This window comes from Phocoena phocoena, chromosome 9 (assembly GCF_963924675.1).
Source record: "Phocoena phocoena chromosome 9, mPhoPho1.1, whole genome shotgun sequence".
Lineage (NCBI taxonomy): Eukaryota > Metazoa > Chordata > Mammalia > Artiodactyla > Phocoenidae > Phocoena > Phocoena phocoena.
Genome location: NC_089227.1, coordinates 83421281 through 83446787, shown reverse-complemented (window position 1 = coordinate 83446787; position 25507 = coordinate 83421281). Strand labels below are relative to the sequence as shown.

The 25507-nt window shown below is 37.6% G+C and overlaps 1 protein-coding gene across 1 annotated transcript in view; it reads right to left on the bottom strand.

The window, feature by feature from the left end:
- The window catches only part of NRF1 (nuclear respiratory factor 1), an 89669-nt gene that overhangs the window by 53560 nt on the left and 10602 nt on the right, over positions 1 to 25507 (bottom strand). Inside the window, exons 3-4 of the mRNA XM_065884004.1 lie at positions 24848 to 24974; positions 10523 to 10663 (exon numbers count right to left, since the gene is read on the bottom strand). Of these exons, the coding sequence (XP_065740076.1) occupies positions 10523 to 10663; positions 24848 to 24974 (268 nt within the window). The remainder of the gene's footprint in view (positions 1 to 10522; positions 10664 to 24847; positions 24975 to 25507) is intronic.

Genomic DNA, 25507 nt, shown 5'->3' with positions numbered 1-25507 from the left:
TAAGTCTTCCTCTTTCTTTTAATCCCATTACCAGTCTCCAAAAGGAGAGTTCTTTATATCCACGCCCAGCAGAGTGAGGAGATAATGAAATAAGAAGGCCAAATATCTCTAAATTAACAAAAAATGAAAGTTTTTAAAAGATGTTTTATGTGCTAGAATTTCTAGATGGGAAATGTTTCAAAGCCCCAGGAAGAAGACAGTAGAGGCTAATATGAGAGGCAGGAGAAACGGAAACAGCACAAAGGAAAGGTTACTTCCACAGGCAAAAACCTCTTTAAGTTAAAAAAATGGGCCCAGAGTGAAATTAATAAGTTCTAATTCAGAGTCAGATCTTAGCTTTTTAAAGTACTAACTATCAACTGTACAAAATTTGCCCCTACATCAAACAAGAGGCAAAAAGCACTTTCTACTACAAAAGTTAACTTTTCAAGACTGCACAGTTTAGAGATGAAGGACAATCTTTGCTTTTAAGTGCAAAGATAATGTGACTTCACTGAAAGAAGCAATTTTCCACCGGACTATTTTCATACTGTCCCAAATAACTAGTGCTAATAAAGGGATATTAATAAGGGTAAATGAGCTGTCCAGTATAGAAAGAGTTAAATGACTCCTTTCCAGAATTCAGCACTGTGCTCTCATTACCAGTTGGATTAATTACTGGTCCTGGAGAGTTTTGGAAACCCAAGCTACTCAATGCGCTTGTTAAGGAAGGTTTGTCTTTAATCCGCAGGGGAAACAATCAACAGGATCAGCAAAGGTAAAGCCTATCCTCTCCGGCTATCCTTTAATTGGGCTGCAACAAGCTTTCCCAGCCTCTCATTCTAATTTAGGGCTCTAGATGGGCTTCAAGTGCCCGGCGTGGTCAGTAAGCCCACCTCAAACCAGCAGAGAGTAGAAAATACCACTCCTTCCAGGGCACACTCAGCAAAGAAAAAAGGTATTAAACTCATGCCAGTGGCAATCAATAGTAAAGATTATGTGGAAATCACAGATGGTTTAAAAAAAAGATTTTCTAAAACTGTAAGTTTTAATCTGGCCAAAATGAAACAATATTTCTTACTATGCTAGAAATTTTCCACTTGTAAATTTTGTTACTTTGCTGTCCAACAATGCTTTATCCTTATATATTCCCAAGTACCCTTCTCCTCCCATTTCCTCTCTCTTTGTTCTGCATGTACCCGAGATGAGGAATTTTGAGGCTCCAGATGTCCATTTAGGTTCAGTAACCAAGAAACGGCCTTTCAAAGCAAAATGTTTGCCAACTCCATATCTACTGAAGAGATCAGAGAATATGTAACAGATTTAAAGAGAAGGTAGCTAAAATCAAACCACATTGAAAGGTGATGTTTTCTATACCCTACAGGAAAACAGCAATGTAGCAGGGAAGGAAAAGTGAAGAATTTTCGGACTGTGGCTTCATAACTGTAATTTAAAATTATGAACTTCCAGGTTGACAGTCCCAATCATACTCAAATGGATATTTAAAGGGCATTAGAAAATAAAAGCAAAATGATTTTTTTGCTCACTTTTGGTAATTATTTGTACCACTGACCTCTGTTCATAGAGATAATGAAAGTGGCTTTCCTTACTAGAAACACCAATCCTATGTCCCCATGTTCGGTAGTAGTGCTAGCAGAAACACTGGTTTCTCTTAATCGCATTTTCCCATAAAACACATTCCCATAGAAACATGGGAAGAACAAGTTTGGAAGGAAAGATAAAATTAGAGAATTCAAGGGACAGCCAATGAAGACACTCCTCTCTCAAGCCAACACTTCTGCTTCTCTAGCTCCATACCCCATCTACCCATTACACTGTCTCCTTCCCATTAATCAAAATGCTCTTAAAATTTCCACCTTCTCTTTGAAGGAGTCTCAGATTAGTCAGTTTCTGCTACTTATCCTAGTTGTACTCTTCTGTATAAAAATTTAAATAACACAGATGAAGTCAAAGCTCTCTTTTTGATCCACCCTTCCCCAATCTAGTCACCTGTCCAGAGGCATCAATTTGATGAACATCCTTTCGTACAGGCCAAATTCTATGCATTCACATAAATACATGCTGGAAAGGCAGTTTTATGTGATGAAAGAAAACACACGTATTCACATATTTTAGTATAACTCACTTTTTCTACTCAACATTTTGCCATAGAGATCTTCTCACGGTAGTACAACTAGAATAATCTCATTTTTAAAGAAGCAGTTGCTTAGTACCCACAGCACAGCTTTCCCATTTTATTTAACCGCTCTCCTACTGATAAACTTTTAGGGTGCTTACAGTGCTTGTACATGCTTCTTTGAGCACACCTCCGAGTATTTCTGTAGCAGAAAAGTGGAATTGCTGGTTAAAGTGTATATGCATTTTGACATTTTAATAGATACTGCCTAACTGTCCTCCTAAAAGACTTTGTCAATCCTATTCCCACCAATGGTACAGAACAATACCCATTATTTCAAAACCTCCCTTCACACGTTAAAAAAAAAAAAAAAAAGCTTTAAATCTTTAATTTGTTTTCATGTTTTTCCTTCATTTTGCTTCCAAAAGGAAATGAGAGCATAGCTCTGTCACCTGTATATTGTCCACAGGCTCTAGGCTGGGGCAGGTCCTGACCCCCGCCTGCCGGCTGCCTCGAGGCCACAGGGCGCCTGGGGGTTCACGTGCAGCCCCAGGGGTCGCCTTCACATTTTTTAATTACCCTGCTTTCTTATTTTGGCTCATCGGATGTTAGGGAAATGATTTAATTTTCATTACTAGTGAGGCTGAGACTCTTTTTATGTTTACTGACTATTTTTCATTTTTACAACTGTTCGTAATGCTTTGCTTATTTTTCTAATTTTCTTATTAATTTGAAAGAAATATTAATCTGTTCTAGATATTCTGTCATATAATATGCAGCTACTTTTCCCTAATCTAGTTCTGTCCTGAATATGGAATTTATATGCGTGCTCCCTGCTCTTGGTATTCCTGAATATACCCCTCAATTATTTTACTCTCAAAATATGCTGCGTTCTATTACATTCCCTTAATCTCATCCTGCTTACCTAAAATTTACAAAATGTGGAATGGCATCATATACATCAACATTTTTTGATCATTTCTGACAGTAAGAAAAGCCTACTCTGCACATAGATTCTGACACAGCAGTAGGAGAAACAGCTGGGAACTGTGATCTACAACAGTGGTTCTCAAAGTTGGCGGCACACTGGAATTGCCCGGGGAGTTTAAACACTGCAGAAGCCTATATCTCATCCCCAAAGATTCTGACTTAATTGGTCTGGAGTGTGGCCTGGGCACTAGGATTTTAAGTTCCCCTGGTGGTTCTACTGTGCAGCCAGTTTAAGGACCACTGAACTAATTTAAATACATTTTATCCAGCCCTTCTTCTTTAAAAAAAATTTTTTTAATTGTAGTAAAATATACATAACATGAAATTTACCATTTTATAATGTACAATTCAGTGGCACTAAGTACATTCACAATGTTGTACAACCATCACCACTATTTCCAGAATGAATTCATCATCAAACAAAAACTCTGTACCTATTAAACAATAATTCCCCATTACTACTTCCCCCAACCGCTGGTAACATCTATTCTACTTTGTCTTTATGAATTTGCTCATTCTAGACACCTCATGTAAGTGGAATCACAAAATATTTGTCCCTTGTGTTTGGTATATTTCACTTAGCATAATTTTCTACTCTTTAGGTAGAAGAGGCCAGATCTATGCTTTTTCAAAACAAAACAATACTCAAAAAACCTAAACTGATAACTGATGAATGTTCTCTAAGTAAAACATGTCAATCCCTGTGAATAATTTCTTTCAAAGAAACAGTCGCTGTGCTGAGGCTTCTGAAGGTTTCCCCTGAAAACTTGTAAAGAATTTCTATCCTGTTGCATCATCACTCCAAGGGAATATTAAAGCAACGAAGATTGCCCCAGTGAGAGTAACAGGAGGGCAATAAGTTCAAGGGAGGAGAGGAAAGGGAGAGGGGGAAAAGGAGTGGATTTTAACCAGTAATACCAGACTGGTCTTTCCAGAGATATTTTTTCTATAATTATATTCTTTGCCTGGATCTCTTCTAACACAAAGTCCAAAAAGATTAACAACCTCCCAAGAACAAGAGACTCCCACAGGACTCAAATGTGGTAAAGAACATAACTGATTTTCCACTAGCAAAATCATAATTATTGCTTAAAGACTCTATAAGAAACAATTCAAGTCCTTTAACTCAAAATGTAGTCTGTCGTAGAGAATGGACTTGAGGACACGGGGAGGGGGAAGGGTAAGCTGGGACGAAGTGAGAGAGTGGCATGGACTTATATACACTACCAAATGTAAAATAGATAGCTAGTGGGAAGCAGTCGCATGGCACAGGGAGATCAGCTCGGTGCTCTGTAACCACCTAGAGGGGTGGGATAGGGAGGGTGGGAGGGAGACGCAAGAGGGAGGAGATATGGGGATATATGTATATGTACAGCTGATTCACTTTGTTATAAAGCAGAAACTAACACACCATTGTAAAGCAATTATACTCTAATAGAGAGGTTAAAAAACAAAACAAAACAGTGTAGTCTGTGAGTCAGCAGCATTGGCATCACCTAGAAGTTAGAAGGCAGAATCTCAGGTCCCACTCCAGTCCTACTGATTCACAATCTGCATTTAAACAAACAAGACTCTCAGGTGATTCCTATGCATATTGAAGTTTGAGAAGCACAATTTAGCCCATCCTCTGGTCTCTGGTCTGAAGTATCCAAGAAAATTTTGCCGACCTGGCTTTCAAAATCTCTGAAAAAGATGACTTCATTATTTCATTGTAAATGCGACTGCAGAATCTATACCATATTAATGATTTCTTCTCCTAAGCCTTTTCTCAACCTCCTTCAATTCTTACACAAAAGAGGCAGACAGAAATGGGATAAGTTCTAGCCACTAGTCACTATTCTTAAAGGTGCCTAGAAATTCAAGTTTTCATTTTTTCACTAAAAATACTGCAGAGCTATGTGTTTTTTACCACACACACCAAAAAAGACTTTCTCAGAATCAAGATATATTTATAATAATAAAAACAGAAGCTTTTCAGGTAAACATTTTATTTACTCATATAGAATTATACTTTTATCAAAACCAAAAACCAACATGCAAAACACAACAAAAACCACAACTACAGAGCTGCCTCCTGAAAGAATCGGCACATTCAGCTCACACAGAATTTAAGATACTACGTTATATGTAACTTCAACCTGTTGCAGAAGACAATTTTGACAGTTGCTGGAGCAAGTCAAGAAATTCTTTTACAACAGTAACTGTCCAGTGTAGATTACCAGAGATACTCAGTCTGAGCGATGATGGCAGTATAGTTTCATTGAAAAAAAGAGGGAGAGAGAGTAATGGGGGCAGGAGGAGAGAGAGAGGCAGAAGAAAGCACTGCCAATATGGACTCCACCCTAAGTTCTATTGTTTGTCACTAGCTTGCTTCATAGGTTGCTTCCTCTCTTTGTGCCTCAGTTTTTTAATACATTATGACCTGTATTGGCCACTTCACTGCTGAGTTAAAAAAAAAAAAAAAAAAAAAGCTAGGTTCATTAACTTTCTCTAAGTGAAAAATGGGTGAGAAATGCTATGTTCAGATTATTCAAAAGTTAATATAGGTAACGTATATAACTAGTATTAATAATTAGTAATAATACCTTTGTGTGATTCCTTAGTTTTCAAAGTACTTTCCAATATAACATCTCATTTTTTCTTCCTCCAACTCCATAAGGTAGGAGGGCAGGTATTATTCTCACTTTCATAAGATGAAACTGAGAACCAAGGCTACTATGTAGTAGAACGGGGATTTAAAGACTAGATCTTCCAGCTAACTTCCTAATTTGTAAAGAATTAAAATAATGGGACACATAACTTTAGAACAATGTTGAATATAATTTATTCTCTTTGGATGATTCACAACTCATCTTAGGACTGTATATGGAATTATACTTGTAAATCAGGGTCATCAATATAAACATTAGCTATCTCCATAGCATTCAGTGCAGGTAAGATGATTAACAGAGCTGTCTGGTTAACCCAAAGTCCATCTCTATTCCAGTGCACTTTTATAATTCAGGAATTTTATCACTTCAAGGAAGTCATGAATTATCCATATGGTTTCAACTCTAGAATTGGTGTCCACTTAAACTTACGTTGTCCTTTATGGCTACAGACCATATCTGAGCTCTTCTTCCTTGACTATAATAGAAATTACACACACACACACACAAACACACACACACACACACTCTCTCTCTCTCTCTCTCTCTCTCTCTCTCTCTCTCACACTGGAGAGCAAGGTTTAAATGAGATACTCCTGTAAAGAACTTAGTGTTGTGCCTTCCAATACACAGTAGCTACAGAAGAGAAAAATAAGAGAGAGAGAGAGAGAAAAGAGTTGACATCTTCACTGGAACATTAAAAAATCATTGGACAAAACAAAGCAGAAACATCAACAAACTTACACTTTAAAAAATTCAATTTGGGGTTTCTATGGTTATAAAAGAAATTCATGCTTATTAGACAAAGACACTGAAAATCACCCATAATGCCACCACACATATATAATCACTGTTAATATATTGGTGTATATCCATCTAAAGTTTCACACACACTCACACACATACAGGCAAGTTTCGTGTGCATGTTTTAAACAAATGAGATCAATTAACTCAATCTTGTATTCCCTGCAGGGGGAAAAATCTAGCCATCCCCGCCCCAAGTAGAAGAAAACAAACAAAAATAAAACCCTAAACCCCTCAAATTAGAGTACATAAGAAATGCTATTTTATAACTAGTTTTTAACTTAATATATCACAGTATTATTCTACTGCAATAGAGAGCAAATCATCATTTTTAGTGTCTAATATTTCACTGCACAGTCACTAACAGTCTCTTTTTTGGGCTAAACTGCTCTTCTTTCCATGTAAATTCTAAACACCACTATTATAATTTATTCAATCACACTGTTCTCAGACTTTCCTACTGTAAACAATGCCATGAGCATACATCTTTGCTTACTTGGAGGGCATGACATGCACATTTAAAATTTTGCCAACCTGCCCTCTGGAAAAATTGTACCAATGTATATTCTATTGATGATGCTTTATAATTCCCATAACCTTGCCTATCTAGGTTTGGTTTGAAATAGAACCCTGCTTTTACTACCATTAATAGTGAAAGGCTTTAGGATCAATAAGCTAAAAAAAAAAAAAAAAGGTGTTTGGCTAACATTAAGAAGAAAGCAAATATTTGAGGAAAACAAAATAAAACACAATTTAAAAAAAAAAAAGGGTTGTGGGGGGAGGAACCGCAGGATCCGACTCCTCAGAAATTCCTGTTCAGCTGGAAGCTGGGTTCTTCATCACCCTGCTCACTCCTCCTCACCATGTTTGTTTTATTTGTTATGCGTTATTTTTTACTCGTCATCTGTGGTGAGACGGGTAAGGAGGGAATGTACAACAATAAAGAAGATGCATCCAACAAGATGCATCCAACAAAGTACCTCTGAGACCGACTCATGACTTAGTATCACCTTCCCTTGGATGTACCATTGTACCAAGCTCTACTGAGTGCATATTTCATAAAAATGGAAAACAACAGTTTTAAATGTTTTACCTCCAATGTGATAATTAAACTGTTTGCTCTGACTTCTGTGACCGTCCCCAAATTTTCCTAATTATCAGTAGCCATGATTTAATATAATAAAAACCTCAGATTATTTCAACCTAACACACCAAATGTGACAAAGAAGCAAAACATGCCCATCGCAGGAGAGGAGTTTACCTAAACATAGTGCACTCCTTCTCCTTAATGATGACTCCTTACTTCTGATTAAGTAAGCTTCTTAATCAGCTTAGTTAGCTTTAGATGTACTTTATACCTGAGATACGGAGTAGATTCTGTACATTAATCAGATAAGATTCACTTTATGTTTTCTTTAACCAGTCAGAATGGTCCTAGGGATAGAATAACAGCAGGTATGAAATGACAGGAAAAAAGTTTGGATAATGCTTTCCTTCGGAACCATTATCCAGAGATACTTCAAGTGTCCACAGAAAGATCTGTGAATCCAACAATCAAAAGATTACAATTCAGCATTATATTTCTAAAATACTGCATTACTTCAAACCAAGTTGTTAGTTCAGACTTAGGTAAAAATGAAGTGCCATCTCCTGAGCTGCAGCATCAATGTCTGCAGAGTGAACACCCACTCAGGAGACTTGTGACCCAGTTACCCACTCCCTGGATTCATTTCTGCTCTGCCTCTTAGGTCATTTACTGAACAGATATTGACTGAGTACTACAGTCACCCCTAGGTATCTGCGGGGGATTGGTTCCAGGACCCCACCACAGATAGCAAAATCCGAGGATGCTCAAGTCCCTTATATAAAATGGCATGGTATTTGCACATAGCCTACACACATCCTCCCATATACTTTACACCACCTCTGTATTACCAAAATACCTAATACAATGTACAAGCTATGTAAATAGGTGCAGCACTGCAAATTCAAGTTTTGCTTTTTGGAACTTTCTGCAATATTTTCCCCCCAATATTTTTAATCCGAGGCTAGTTGAATCCACAGATGCAGAACCCACGGATATGGAGGGCCAACTGCATTTAGAATACAGATATTATCTGGTGCCAGGCAGCTGTACTGGACAGCAGTGAAGAACAGAACTAAGCCCTTGCTCTCAATTCTAGCTGAAGAGACAGACCACACAGAAGTATAAATGTTAATAAGATAATTTCAGGTAGTGGTAAGTGTTACGAAGACAATAAAATAGGGGATGTATTAGGCTGTAACTTGGTGGTGAGGAGAAAGCTTCATTAGATGGGATAATCAAGAAAGGCTTGTCTCAGGAGGTGACATCTGAGTTAGACTTTGAATAAGATAAGGTCAATCATGCAATGAGTTGGGAAAACAATGTTTCAGGCAGAGGAAATAGAAAAAGTAAAAGAAAGAGCTTGGAGTGTTTGACAGGAAGAAAGAGGGTGAGTGTGGCCAGAGCACAGTGACTGAGGGGAAGAATGAGAAATGAGGTTGAAAGAGGCCAGGTTAATATAGGGTCTCAGAGGCCATGGCAGAGTCTAATTTGATTCTAGGAATAGTGGAAAGCCATTAAAAGGCTTAAACAAGAGGGTGATATTACCTGATTTAAGTTTTTAAAAAAATCTCTGGTGGCTCTGTAGAGCGTGGACTGCAGTAGAAAGGAGATCAATAGAACTGATCAATGTAAACAGTCCATGTATGAGATGCTAAAGGCTTGGGCAAGGGTGGTGATGGGAACTGAGAAGAATGGTCAGATTCAGAATACATTTCAGACATGAAATGACATGACTTGCTAATGAATTAGATGAGGTTTGTGGGGGAGTGAGGGCAAAACCAAGGATTACTCCTATGCTGGGACTTGAGCAACCAGATGGACCGTGGTGCCATCAGCTGATATGAGGAATACTAGGGGAGGAACACATTTGGAGTGGAGAGTGGGGGCAGTCAAAGGTTCTGTTTCAGGCATGTTAGGTACTGGAGATCTAACAGTGGTATAAGCCGGGGTACAGATAGCATACGGATGGGATATAAGGCTCACAGGACAGGATGAGATTACTTGGAGAAAAACTACAGATAGAGCCCTGGGACTTGCCAATATTGATCAGGTGAGAAGAGGAAGAGGAGCCAGCACAGAGCTGAGAGGGAGTGCCCGGTGAGGCAGGAGGGTATTCAGGAGAGGGTGGGGTACAGAAACCAAGAGAAGAAAGTATTTTTAGAAGGAAGGAGTAATCAACTATGTTAAATGCTGCTGGAAGTCTGAACAAGATAAGGAAAGAAAACTCACAACTGAATTTAAAGCTGGAAGTATTAATAAAGAAATAAGGTAGAAAGATGTTATAAAAAAGGCATTTGATCTCGATCAAGCTATCACTTTTAAAGCTAAAAAACTTATAAGGGACAGTCTCAGCAAAATCCCTGAGGTATGTTGATTTATCAGGCTGAGTACATTTTGACTTCCCCTCTCAAAGGGAGAGGAGGAAAGCAATGACTCAGGAGGGTGTCCTTCTGAGTTTTCCATTCTTATTCCCTGGAACAGTGAGCATTCCTTGGCAATAGTGTGGTGGTATTCAGAAGTTACATGGAAAGAGGAGCAGCTCAGCCCAAAAGAGACTGAAAGTTTACTTGTCCCCCTGATTGTGATTCATCAAAGTCCTGACAGTCTCCTGTCCAAACCAACTCCAGCTAAAAGTTTCTTTATCTAACCCAAGGGACCAAGTGAAAGGAAAAAACTGCCAACAGAAGTAGAAGACCACATCCACGCCCTCAGCTGGAGCATTCTCCTGGCACTACATTTTCTTTTCCAAGGCTGCTACTGTTTCACTATCAGGCTCCAGCCTGTGTCTCACTCTCGTGGTATATCACTGAGGACAAAACTAAAAAAAGAGATCTGAGGCCTGCCCACACCTGTGCCACCTCACTCCCTGCCCCTTACCTGAGTCATTTTGTCCACAGAGACTGGAATTCCATCGATGGTGAGAGGCGGCAGCTCTGAGTTAACCTCCTGTGGCGCAGGGGCATGCTCTGCCAGGGCAGACTCCAGGTCTTCCAGGATCATGCTCTTGTACTTACGGACCTGCAGGGAATTAAGGGCAGAAGTAAACAAGATGCCCAACAACCAGGGAGGGTTGGTGCCAAGCAACCAGAGAGTGGGTGGGGCGGGCCTCCCTCAGCCATTGCAGAGCCCTAAGAACAAACATGTCCACAGCTAGCAGATAAAAATACCCGCTGGCCCCAAAGACATCACATTGTACAGAATTAAATGAAAAGATGATGAAATTACAGGTAACAATTGTAGAAAGAAGCCAGAGGAAAAATCTTTTACAGAAATACCGCTCCTCAGTTAAAATCACCTTTTCTCCGTAAATGCTGGCCCCAACACCTGTTCCAGATCTAACAGGAATGGCATTCATTATTCTGCATTTCCCAGGCCATTTGATAAAACCTAGCTGTGGCAGTTAATTACCAAAATCATTTTCAAGATCACTGAGGCCTTATGTCCCTGAAACTCTAAGAAACTTATTTGAAACTTTCCTATGCCGTTACTTTCCTACAAAGCTAGACTACCAAGCAAACAGGAGATTCAAGTGTACAAGAGGCTGCACTGAAAGGCAGAGAAAAAAACTAGCTAGGTGTCACTATCAGTAAGGCCCAGGGCCAGAGAGAGCACCACAGGTCAAGTCCTCCTCCTTTCTGGTACTCCCTGGTGACAGAGGTGAACTTCAAACCCATGATGCGTCTGTAACTCTGACAAGCCCAGGTCTGAAGCAGATACTGTTACCCTGACTCCATTCCTTCCAATGCCAGTGAAAGGTCTCTCAAAACCCAGAACTTAACAGCAGCACATTGCACATGTACACATTCTTCTATCATGAGCAGAAATGGCAGAGAGACACTGGATCCTACCACCACCAATAATGGGTTCATTCACTTACAAGAATACACAAGGGGGATGAGGATACCTTTGGGGATAACAAAGAAGCCATGGAATTATAGAAATGTGACAAGATGGGATAGAAAATTAACTTGCTTTCAGGGCTCAGGCCATTATCTTAGAAAAAAAGGGTAAGAGAAAATGAGGTTTACCCAGAAGTTATGACAATGTTTGAGTCCTGGGTTTTCTGCTAAGTGGACTGAACTCCAATCACCACACACTTCCTTATAAATATCTCACTATGAAGATTAAAAGAGAAAGATTCCCATACTCAACCTCAAGCATATGGAAAAGTAAAAATTATTGTTGGCTACGATGTACAACTTTTACAGAGTTTTCCAAATAGGTCAACAATAAAAGTGATGAAAGAAAAATAGTGCAAACACGTAGAATCATTATTATCTCTAGAGATTCAGTTTTATCCTGGTTTCCAATAAAAGAGAAAGTTTCAAAAATTACTGCTGATATATTTATTGTAACTAAATAGCTGTGTTGTCATGGCATCTTTAAGGATACATATTTTCTGATTTCTAGGTTTCTATATCCTAAGTAGAGTTTTTACACTACCAACTCACAGAAAAACTGAGTAAGCCTAATTTATGGTCTTTGAACTTTAATGTATCAGGTTAAATCATTATATTAGTATGTATTCCCATAGTTGGAGTGAATGGAAATAATATAAGGGTAAATTTCATTGTGCAGAAACACCTGGCATTCTAAAACAAAAAATCATTAGATTATTACTATTATTAGCTAGTTTGAAACAATTTCAGCCATTTGTATGGGTCAGCAGAATTCCAGGAATTCAGATCCAGGCATTTTGCTAAACTTACCCGTGCTGTATAATTCCTTAAAAAAATCTTGATTAAAAAAAAAAAAAAGAAGCTGGTAAAGCATCCCTCAGAGTAATTTACAACTTCAGGTGTGAACACAATATTTCTAAGTCTGCTTAGTAAAGTTAACTAACTTTCCCAGAATTAAAAAGCTAGGGCTTCAATTCTACCTGATCTATCAATCCTGAGATGAACCCCACCACCACCACACTTATCATTCCTCTGAAATTGGAATACATGTTAAAATTGCTGTAGACCAGGTGTTATGGGGCATAGCAGTCACTGACTGCACATTTGTGAACATGGCTGTTATCCCTGGAGGCATGACTGTAACCCCTGGCCTTTAAAATCAACAAACCATTTAGCACCATTTCAGAAAGGAATGTGAGTCTTGGCTGTTGTCTGATAACTTCCCCAGTGATCCTTCTGGTAAGACCAAAAAGCACCAGCATCAAACTTGTCGCAGCTTGGAAAAAGTCTCAGAGACAACAGTAGAGCTCTTTTTAAAGAAATGAAGCACCACCCATGCTCTTGATGGCACAGAGGACAATATTACATGAAACCACACATACAATGATGACTCTGAAACAAGAAGTAATCCAGAAGAATTGGACTGTGAGTGTGAAAAAGTTTTAGGAATAGCTAAAAAAAAATTTAGAAATAGGAAATTTATTTCACTTACATTTTCCTTTTTATGTATTTACAAAAGCAGTATGATTAAAATCTGTATCTAAGTAAGCCTGAAAAAACTCTTTCAATAAGTATAAAATAAAAATTCCAAGTGATAATAAGCATTGTGTCAGAGTTTGTCATTTTTTCTTTTTTTGGTGCTACATAAATAATGGTGCATCTTATAATTGATGGTATCAGAGATATGATGAAATACAGGTTTGTTTGTTTTCCAACTTCCACCTTCTATTCCAAAAACCACAGCTAAAGCCTTTGTCACTTCACACCAATATGTCGCTGTCAACTAACTTGTTTCACAATTAAAGTTAAAAACCACTTAAAAACAAAATCAGCTGGTCTGCCTACCAATCTCTCCTCCCCCAATTCATCCTCTATACTGCTGCCATTTAAAATTTCTGAAACACTGATAAATTATAATCAAATACCATTTACTGAACACTTGCTATGTGTCATGCACTGCATACATTATTCAATTAATTCTCACATAATTCTATAAAGAAACTACCATTATACCCATTTTGCAGATAAGAAAATTCAGGCTTAAGTAACTTCCCCAAATTATATAGCTAGTATATAGGAATATAGCAGAAAATCAAACTAATTTTTACGTAGCTTCAAAGCCTATATGTTCAGCCACTTCACTATCATTTATCTTTTTTCTCAAAAATACTCCTACAGTTCCCCACTTCTTATAGGATGAAGTCCAAACTTCTCAGTCTTGCGTTTCAACTGTTCTGATCATTCCCTACTTTCCCAATACTCTCCACCAGGGCCACCACGTACAGCTGTGCATGCCCAGCTCTGAGAACTATGTGAATAGCACCCTCCTGAGTTCCCAGCGCATAACCCAGAGTCCTACTGGGCAGCTTTGCTCACCATCCTCCCTCTTTAGCTAGCCATCCTCCTCACTAACTTCTGCATCTAGCAAGTTCTTTTGTCTCTGGGTCTTTAATTCTGCTTCTTATCCAAATATTATCCATCTTTCAAGGCCCAACTCAACTAATTCTGCTTCTTATCCAAATATTATCCACCTTTCAAGGCCCAACTCAACTTCCACTTTCTCTGAGAAAACTTCCCAAGTGTTCTTGCCATAATTATCTTACTCCTTTAAACTTCTACAGATTCAAATAATCATGTGTCACTTACATGTTATTTCCAGGCTACACTGTACACAACTAGTGTTATGAAATCACTGAGCACAGGAACCAGGCCTTTTGTTTATTTTTAAAATATATATTATGAAACATTTCACATATTCAGACATGTACAGATAATACATTAACAAACATCCTCATAATTAACAGAGATGAGAGCGTTTAGGGTGTTTACAGGAGCCATCAGAGTTCTGGGCACAGAATGCGCTTGTTGAGGATTTAGGAATTGGCTGCTACAACCGTAAGGTCAATGGGCCTTTAGTGAGGTTGCAAAAACAGTCCCAGACAAGATATAATTATTTTGCATACTCAAAGCTTTTCTGGATAAAAGAGGAATCTTCAGGAAGGTCTCAAAAAAGATTTTTAATATTTTTTTACCTATGAGCCCCTCTGAGATTAAAAATACATTGTCATCTGAGGTATATAACAAAGAGATGCTCAAGTGCAAAGCTGCCTTCAGACCTGTGATCCTGAAGCATGCCTGGCACAGAGCCAGGCCACACGCTGTGGCCCATGAAATCTGTTGGCTTCATTCTGTTCTCTCTTCAGTCCCAATGTCAGCCTCTTCCCTCTCCTGCCTCAGTCCAGATCTCAAGTTTTCCCCTTGCCCCCTGGATCCCTACTTTTGAACCTTGAAACCTCAAAGGACTTAGATGGATGGAATCCTTATCTCGTACTTTGTATCTAACAGTGTTAGTTATTTGTTGAGTAAGTTAATAAACAAACAATAGGGCTTTTCCTTTACTACTTTTAAAATATGCTTCCACATTTCATGTAACTTGAAGCCATTTTTTAAAAACCTATCTAAATAAGTGAATGACTTAAAACAAGAAATCATGAGACTATTGGAAAGGTGGAATTAAACAAAGGCAGAAGGATGACTTCAAAGAAGCTGGTGATAACCCCAGAGCTACCTCTTGCTTCTGTGACTGTGACTAATATCTGTACCTTAGAACTGGTTAGTCATACCCAGAGTAACCCCATCTAAATGCTATGGATTATTGACTCTGAGGAAAGAGCTCCACCTTCAGAAACTCCCATGGTTCTTCTGAAAAAAGATGGAAATTCTCTCTGTCCCTCAATAAAATTTTTCTAGGCCTATTCTACAAAGCTCATAAAAGTATGTGATAAGGCAGTAAGCCACCAAGACAATGTCCTTAGGGCACAGCAACTTTAAAATCTACCATTTGCCAATGCCTTTCATGCCAGTTCTCTGTAAACATTACATATAGGGGAATGATAATAAACTTTAATTAATTTCTACTGCTCCCCAGTGAAGTTGGTATTATCCTTATTTCACACATGAGGACACTGAGCCACATACAGGAAAAATCAATGTGGGAAACCACTCAAGAAATCAAAGCCGAAACAGAGTTTTCACAAAAGGGAAGTTTTTAGCTACATATGCCCACTCTAGTTAACATCAACCCATGGGCAGGATTGAATTAGCCTGTCTAAATGTTGGTAACTCTATGTTTTACTATGGGAGCCACACCTTCATTCACTAAGAATGATACTCAAAAAGACCAAAACATTCAATGGAATTATTCTGGAGGTCTTTTAACTTGCTTTGTTTTAAAGAGCAGAGGCCTTAAAAAGACAAAAGTTTTAAACTGCAGAGGACATTAGATCTGAAGGTAGTAGATCCCAAGCAGCTTAGAGAAATCTTAAGTTTCTAGGTTAAGGAACTCTCATTCTCCATCATAGTCAAAGGCCCTTTCTGAGAGTTTGCCTAATTTTAAGTTATTTCACTACCCCCATGTTACATATATAGACATGGCATATGTAATCTCTGAACCAGTAGCTTCTCCATCCAAAAAGTATTTATTATTCATTTGTATGCTGGGCACTGTGCTAAGGAAAGGGCTGGGGACAAAATGGGAAGCAAAGTTATCAGTCACAGTGCCCCAAGGTTGTATATATTCCAATCTAGTGGAGAAGACAAACACAAAAATAAATGTGTAATTACAAACTGGGACAAGTACTATAAAAGATGACACAATCTAACTTAATAGATCTTTACCTCTCAAGATCTCAATTTCGATCCAATGCAGGATCAGAATTTAGAAACCAAATCTGCATTCTGAATTTCTGAGTGCTGCCAAACGTTTAGGATGCTTCATTCATTCAACAAATATCACTGAGCAACTGTTCATGGCAGGCACAGTGCTTGCACTGGGAGCACAATGGAGAATAAAGTAGATCCAGTCCCTGCCACCTTAAGAGCTCACAATCTAGCTGGGGACAGACATTAATCAAATAATCACACAAATTGGTAAATAATAAAGCATCTATAATAAGTGCTCAGAGGCGCTGTGAGAGTCTTGGATAGAACAAGGGGCTTTAATCTGCACAGGGAGGTCAGAAAGACTTCACAGAGGAAGTGTCAACTGAGATGAGTTCTTAAATATAAGTCAAAGTTTAATAAGGTGAAGAAGGAGGTAAGAGAGGGCAAATCAGAGGGAAGAGCATACACAACAGCTTTGTGGAGGGATGAAGCAAGGGAGTGAACAAAGACTGTGGTTGGAGTAGAGAGAGAAGCTGGGGAATGGGGCAAGATGAGGCTAGAGACAGGTGGGAGTCAAGCAGAGGGCTCCTGCCACCGAAAAGGGAACTGGATGAACACCAAGATTGGTAGCTAGGGTCGTGGCAATGGAAACAGAGAAGGTGGGCCAATTTCAGAGATATTTAGGAAATGAATGGAGAACAAAGTAATAGATGGGGTGTGGGGTGGAGAAGAGGAGAGGGAGGTGCCAAAATGGCTCTAGGTTTCTGCCTTGAGTAACTGGATGAGGAGGACAGATATTGGAAACAGACATTAATTTCTTTGGTTGGGGAGGAGAAGACTTTAGTTTTGCTGAACTTGAGATGCTATTAAAATATCCAGGAGGAGATTTTTCTCTTTCCTATTCTCTTTCAGTCAGTCGTTTGAAAGTATTTTTGATAATGTCTGTTTTGTGTTATTTGCATCTTCAATATACATGGAAATGACTTTCTCCCTTAAAAACTACATACAAACATATGCACATATAGATGAAGTTTCTCTCTCTTACTTCCTACTCTCTTTCACCTCATCACTTACTCACCCCCAAGGTTCTCTGGCCTCTTCTCTTAGTTCTGCAGGTCTGACCAGGAGGAGCGAAAGGGAAAGCGACCTTTGCTGTTCAGTGGCACCAGAATAATGACCGTTATACTGCCTCTTTCCCTCCCCAGAAAGAAGCTAGCAGTAGCTATAGTGGGTGCTTGCTTATAGCAACCATACTGACCTTTCACAGAACTGGGAAGAACTGGAAGGTATAGTTGTCCCCCTTTAGAGGAGTGGGGGAAAGACTAAGAAAATGAGATTAAATTTGAAACTCCGTATTCAATATCCTAGACAAACCTATGGGAGATGTTGGGCCCTGGCTCTACTATTCAGAAATTGGGGAATCTTGGGCAAATCACTTAACCTCTCTGAGCTAGCAGTATTCTCATCTGCAAAATAAATACCTACATCTCAGGGTTCCTGTCAGGACTACTGAGAATATAAATCTGCTCTACTATACAAATGTTAGTTACAACAATCCTCTGCACTCAGCAATTTCATAAACATGTAGAAAATGCAGATTTACTTTTAAAGTAGGATCAAATTCTGTATGGTTCTATTAACCTGTTTTCTTCACTTAATAATTCATCATCAGCATCTGAAAATATTAGAAAGATCTATGCTTAATGGCAGTGTAGCAGTCCTATCTATGGATAAGCCATCGATTTATCTGACCAACCCCTTATCTTTGAACTTTTAGGTTATTCTCAATTTTTAAAAAAATACTATAAATAGTACAGCGACTGATATCTTTGCTCATTTAATCAATTATTTTCTTAGGAGAAAATTTCAAAAGGAAGCTGGATTAAAAAGTGTACACTGGGGGCACTTTCTATCCCAGTTGCCAAAATGCCCTCCAGAAAATTACACCAATTTACATTGCCTGTTTGATATGCCAACACTGCAAGTTATATATCTTCTTCCTGTTTGCCAACATGAGCCATGTAAAATGACTTTTTGTTTTAATTCCCATTTCTTTGAAAATTTCTGTGGTTGTTAAACATTTGTAGTTTCTCCTTTTATTTATGTTCTTTTGTCTTTGGGTATTTTAAAAAATATAATTTTTAAATGAAAAAATTTAAATATACAGAAAGGTGGAAAGAACAGTAAAATAAATGTCTGTACATCCAGCACTTAGATTCAATAGTTGTACATTTTGGCATAATTACTTTATCTGCCATCTATACACACACACATTTTTTGGGCTAACCACTTAAAGTATAGACTTTGCAACACTTTTTAAAAATATATATATATATATATTTATCTATCTATCTATCTATCTATCTATCTATTTATTTGCGCCAGATCTTAGTTGAGGCATGCGGGATCTAGTTCCCTGACCAGGGATTGAACCCGGGCCCTGTGCATTGGGAGCTCGAAGTTCTTTAACCACTGGACCATCAGGGAAGTCCCAATACTTCTTAATATTTCAACATGCATCTTGGAAAAATAAGGGCATTCTCATACACAACTACAATACAATTATCACAACCTGCAAAAATAACATACTTCCTTAATATCATCTTCTAATATCTAACCCATATTCAAACATATCTTTGGATCTTTTTATTCATTAATCTGTTCATATTTTTATTGATTTTTGAGAGCTCTTTATATACTAAGAATGTTAATCATTAGTTCACTCCTTACTGTGTGACCCTGGACAAAATACTTAAGCTCTTAAACCTTCAATTTCTACATCTGTAAAGCACAGATAATAACATATATATATATACATCATAGGGTTGCTGTAATGATTAAGTAAAAATCATGAGGTGCTTAGCAGAAACAGGCACATTGTAAACACTCAGTAAATTGTAGTTGTTCTTATTTTGAAAATTTTTTTTTCCAGTTTGTTGTTTTTGTTTTTATTTACAGTGGCTTGCCATACATCCCAGCTGTGGGCAAGGAGGTAATATGGGCAGAACACAGTATGGAGAAATAAATGAAACTCTGGAAAATATAAGAGAAATCTCAACACCACGTATTAAAAGACCCAGTAGGGACTTCCTGGGTGGCATAGTGGTTAAGAATCCGCCTGCCAATGCAGGGGACACAGGTTCAATCCCTGGTCCGGGAAGATCCCACATGCCGCGGAGCAACTAAGCCTAGATGCCACAACTACTGAAGCCCGCACACCCTAGAGCCCGTGCTCTGCAACAAGAGGAGCCACTGCAATGAGAAGCCTGCGCACCACAGCGAAGAGTAGCCCCCGCTCAACGCAACTAGAGAAAGCCTGCGCACAGCAACAAAGACGCAACGCAGCCAAATAAATAAATAGACAAAAGTCAAAAAAAAAAAAATGGCCCAGTAAAGTTTTCAATCCCCCTTTGACAAATTTGTAAAATAACTGACAATCTTGAATCTGAAATCCATATTCCAAAGATGAATGGCCCTACTGAATTTTAATTTTCCAGAGTTCCCAGCAGCCTCCAGAAAGAAGAGCAAGAAGGAATATTAATGATGGCTTCAGGTAGGAGGACAAAATGCAAATACCAAAATTTTAATAATATTTAATGAGATAATACATAATTATAATACATATAATACATAACCTAGAACACAGCATTCAATAAATGTTAGACATTATTACAAAATCATTTCTTTTACTGTTAATATGAGATTATGTGGAATACACTGCATAATTGATTATGGTAAACATGAGCTCTGATTCTTTAATACCACCCTGTGTATTGGTATATATATAAGATTAAAGAATATTCTGTACTTTGAAGGTTTAACAGAAGTCACCCCAAATAATCAGGAGCGTAGTGTCCCTTTGAAGGATATGGTTTAATTGCTTTTTCAGTTTTGTACATGTTTATTATCCTACTGAGGTTTAGATATATTTTCGTTATTTTATTTTCTTATTGAATTATCCACTTAGTTAGGATTTTTAATTTAAAAGAACAAAATTAATGCATATCATTTCCTTACAATGTTCAATCTATTCTTATCTGCAATTATAACTGTTATCTCACTTCTAAGACTGTATATTTTTCTTCATCCTTTTTCTCAATTAGCATGCTAGAAGTTTTTCTATTTCATTGGATTTTTCATAGTACCATTTCTTGAATGTAACAATTCTACTTCTATTTACAAAATTATTAATTTCTTCCTCATGTTTACTTACTCTATTTCTTAGACTTATTTTCTTGTTCCCTTTCCAGCTTCTGGCTTTAGATGTAGTTTCTTTTCCTTCTTTCTTGTGTATAAAAAAAAAAATCAAGGCAATAAACATTCCTTTGAGCATCAGTGTAGATCATAATTTTTAAAGTTTTTTAAAAATTGTTTTTAAGTAGTCTGCAAATTAAGTTGTTTTTTCAAATTTCCATGTGGCTGAAAATTCCTGTCAATCTTTTTTATATTAAGTTCTAAATTTTCTATACTTTGGTCAAAAACATGGCCTGTGTAATTTTCTGCATTTTACAATTTATTAAGATTTTCTTTGGGGCCTAATAATAACATATGGTCAATTCTTATAACCCATTCATGTAATTTTTCAAATATGGTATATTCAAAAATATATTTGTAAGATATCAATGTTAATATATCTATTCTTTATATTAACCTTATTAATTCTAATATTCAGATCTCTATGTTCTTATTTATATTTTTCTTCCTTGATCTGACAAAGATAGCAAAGCCTCCTACTACCACTAGTTTCTTTTTATTTTTTTCTCCCATTTCTAACTTTTTGATCTACATTCTTTGCTTTAATGTTACTTGAGACATAAACTACTTATCAACACTAGAAGACCTATGGTTCTCAGTTAATACTCATCTGTCTTGAGAATCTGGCTTTGTCTGATATTAATGCTGTGATCCATGATTTATTTTTGTAGGGATTTGTCTGACATACCTTTGCCTGTTATTTTGCTTTTAAAATTTTAACACCTTTACTGAAATATAATTCATATACCATACATATTAGTTTCCTATGGTTGCCACAAAGTATCACAAACTTGGTGGCTTAAAACAACAGAAATTCGTTCTCTTAGTTTCAAAGGCTCAAGCTGTTGGCAGGGCTGGTTGTTCTGGAGGCTCTAAGGGAGAATCCATTTTCTCATCTTGCCTAGCTGCCGTCTAGCACATATTCCTTTGCTCCTGACCCCTTCCCTGCACCCACCCTCTTGCTTCTGCCAACACATCTCCTACTTCTACATCAATCTCCCTTTGCCTCCCTCTTATATAAAGACACTCTGATTAGATTTAGGGCCTACCTGAACAATCCAGGGTAATGTCCCCATCTCAAAAATCTTTAACTTAACCACACCTGCAAAGTCCTTTTTGCCATATGGTAACACTCAAAGGTTCCAGGGATTTGGATCTGTATATCTTTGGTGGCCATTCATTAATCAGCCTACCACACACACCATACAATTCACCTGTTTAAAGTGTACAATTCACTCTTTTAAATATCTGTAGGGTCATGTAATAAGCATTATCATAATCTATACCCCCTAAAAGAAACTCCATACCCACTAGCTGTCACTCTCCATTACTTCATCCCCCTTCTCCAACCTGGCAACCACTAACCTACTTTCTGTCTCTATAGCTTTGACTATTCTGGACACTGCACATAAATGAAATCATACAACATGTGGCCTTTTGTGAACGGATTATTTCACTTAGCACAACGTTTTCAAGGATCATCCATGCCGTAATATTTATCAGTACTTCATTCCTTTTTATTGCTGAGTAATATTACACTGTATAGATAATACAACTTCTTTTAATCCATTCATCAGCTGATGGACATTTGGGTTATTTCCAGTTTGTGGCTATTATGAATAATGCTGCTATGAACACTGTTATATATTTTTGTATGTAAGTTTTGCTGCAATGAACACTGTGTGTGTAAGTTTTGTTTTCAGCTCTCTTGGGTAAACGTAGGAGTAGAATTGCTGGGTCATATGTAACTTTGCTTTTAACATTTTGAGAAATTGCCTAAGTTTTCCAAAGCAGCTGCATCATTTTACATTCCCAACAGCAATGTATGGGGCTTCCAATTTCTTGACATCCCAACACTTATTATTGTCCATAATTTTTCCAACACTTATTATTGTCCATCTTTTTTATTATAGTCATCCTAGTAGGTGTGAAGTATTTCATCGTAGTTTTGATTTTCATTTCCCTAATGATTATTTATAAAGTGCTCATGTGCTTCCTGGCCATTTCTATATTTTCTTTGGAGAAATATCTATTCAGATTCTTTGCCATTTTAAATTGGGTTAATTGTTTTTTGTTTTTGTTTTGGCCGCACTGAGCGGCTTGTGGGATCTTAGTTCCATGACCAGGAATCGAACCCATGCCCCCTGCAGTGGAAGCACAGAGTCCTAACCACTGAATCACCAGGAATTCCAGGTTAATTGTCTTTTCATTGTTGAGTTATAAGAGTTCTTTATATATTCTGGATACAAATTCTGTATCAGATACATAATCTGCAAATATTTCCTCCCATTCTGTGGATTGTATTTTCATTTTCTTGATGGTATAGTTTGCATCTACTTTGAACATTTGTGAGTCACTGTAAGTATGTCACATAAATTAAATAAAATTGGGTTCTGATTTGGGTTGTTGTTGTTCCAATCTAAAAGCAAATCTTTATTTTTAACAACAATATAAATATAGTATTTATATTTATGGTTTATAACAGAATTAATTGGTCTCACTTATATTCCTTTGTTCTATACTTTGTGTTTTGTTTTGTTTTTTTAATTCCTCCCCTTATTTTCTATCTTTTGTGTATAGACTTTCTTTCCTCTTTAGTGGTCTGGAAGACATATTTTGTCTCTAATTCTACTGGCATTTATTCTTTAGCCTATATTTATCAAGTGTCAGTCAACAGAAAAATATCTCCTGCTTTTTCTCAGTTTAGGCTATCATATGACCATTTTTTTCCTGTTTCATAGAGTCTGTAACTTTTTGTATTCTATGGAGGACTCCAACAGTTTTCTAACACTTTCTTTTGAATTTTTCAGTGAGTAATTTTCAGAGGTATTTTTCTGAGTCTTCCAGATGAGGCTTTTTCATAGATCACATTACTATTAGTAATAGTAATACTATCTAAAAATTTTAATACTGAAGAAGACATGCCCAGATTTCATGTTTGTCAACTACATGAGGGCTGCCTGTTAGGTACCATTTTGCACTAGAAGCCATCTACCATATTCCTGTAATGAATATGTAAGGAAAGGTCCTAATATGCATCCTATTCTGGGGCCTCGGGAATTTAAAGGAAAACTCAAAACAAAACTCAAAAATGTTAAGAAAGAACCACAACATCTGTGTGTGTGAAAAAAAATACACTAAAATCTCAGCTGATTACTAATTCTGAACTCTTGAAATGTCTATTCAATGTGGGAGATCTAAGAAATGTTATTGTAAGCTATAAATCTTATCCTAGTAAAAATAAAATGCAATTTAAATCTGGACAGATCATCATTCTACAAACGATTCAAAGTTATTTCAGCCAGAAAAGAGTAGTTCACATAGTATAAGTATGCAAGGGTAAAATACTATTTTTATAAAGTTAGCTATGGATAAATATATAATCAAAATATTCAACTATATTTCAAAATTGAAGCAGTGTTAAATCAATTCTTTGAAGAAATACAAGAGATTTAAAATATGCAACTCAGACTTCCCTGGTGTTGCAGTGGTTAAGAATCCGCCTGCCAGGGCTTCCCTGGTGGCGCAGTGGTTGAGAGTCTGCCTGTGGATGCAGAGGAAACGGGTTCGTGCCCCAGTCCAGGAAGATCCCACATGCTGCGGAGCAGCTGGGCCCGTGAGCCATGGCTGCTGAGCCTGCGCGTCCGGAGCCTGTGCTCCTCAACGGGAGAGGCCACAACAGTGAGAGGCCCGCGTACCGCAAAAAAAAAAAAAAGAATCCACCTACCAATGCAGGGGACATGGGTTCAATCCCTGGTCTAGGGAGATCCCACATGCTGCAGAGCAACTAAGCCCGTGCGCCACAACTACTGAGCCCGCGTACCACAACTCCTGAAGCCCACGCACCTAGAGCCCGTGCTCCACAACAAGAGAAGCCACCGCAATGAGAAGCCCGCGCACCACAATGAAGAGTAGCTCCCGCCCGCTGCAACTAGAGAAAGCTCAAGTGCAGCAACGAAGACCCAATGCAGCCAAAAAATTATTTTTTTAAGTTAAAACAATAAAATAAAATATGCAACTCAGATATCAGTGATCAATAAAATGCTCCCAGGTTTGCCTCATGAAGTTCACATCTTGAGTAAACACCATTTGTTTCTGACATAATCAGTAATATTCTTAAAAAATCTTGCATTGGTTTCTTAAAGAACACAACGTCATTTTTTCCATTGCATCTGATGAGGTAAAATACCTTGTTATGGAAAGTAGAAACAGAAATGATCCTTTTTATTTTGATCTGCATAAAGGAGTTTGAAAACCAGGCCCAACTCCAACCTCTGGATGAAGGGAAGATAGAATAACTATTGTGCTAGACTAAGGATCAAAAAAATATGAACAACAACCCACAGAAAACAAACGGTATCTGAGAACACAACTCAAGTTTTCTTACCACATTCTCCAAAGGTGCTGCACCGAACACTTTAAAGACAGGGTTGGGTTTGGAGGGTGAGATACAAAGGACAATAGCTTGCTGTCCTACTCGAGTAGTATATTCATCTAATGTGGCTCGAAGTTTCCTGAATCAGAGAATGAAAAGAAACAAAAACAGTTAAAGAAGATAGAAATTACAGCGATACAGACACAAGATTTACTTTGACTTGGGACAATTTATTCTGATTAGATATGTTTCTTTTACCTGAATTTTGAAAAGGGAGCGTGTGAAGTTTAATGTCCTGTTCAGTAGAAATATGTACATACCTTTGTCCTGAAGACCCACGATTAGCTCACTGATAGATATAAGGGTCTACCTCAGGTGTACCTCAGGACACAGCCATGACACAATGCTGAACACAGCGAGTAACATACTTCCTGATCTCATCAATACCAAAGGGGTTTTCTCTTACTGCTGCAAAGATTAATGTTGAGATATCCTCTTATAGACTTTATTATATCAACTCCATGTTTAATGAAGGGGCCTTAAGTCACCTGCTTCTAATTTCTTTGATATAATCATTGTTTATGTCTTACTGACATAATTTTATCCAAAAATACTACTTCAAAAATGTTGCCATTTGCAGATTTTCATTGTGATATAAACAATAATTCTTAG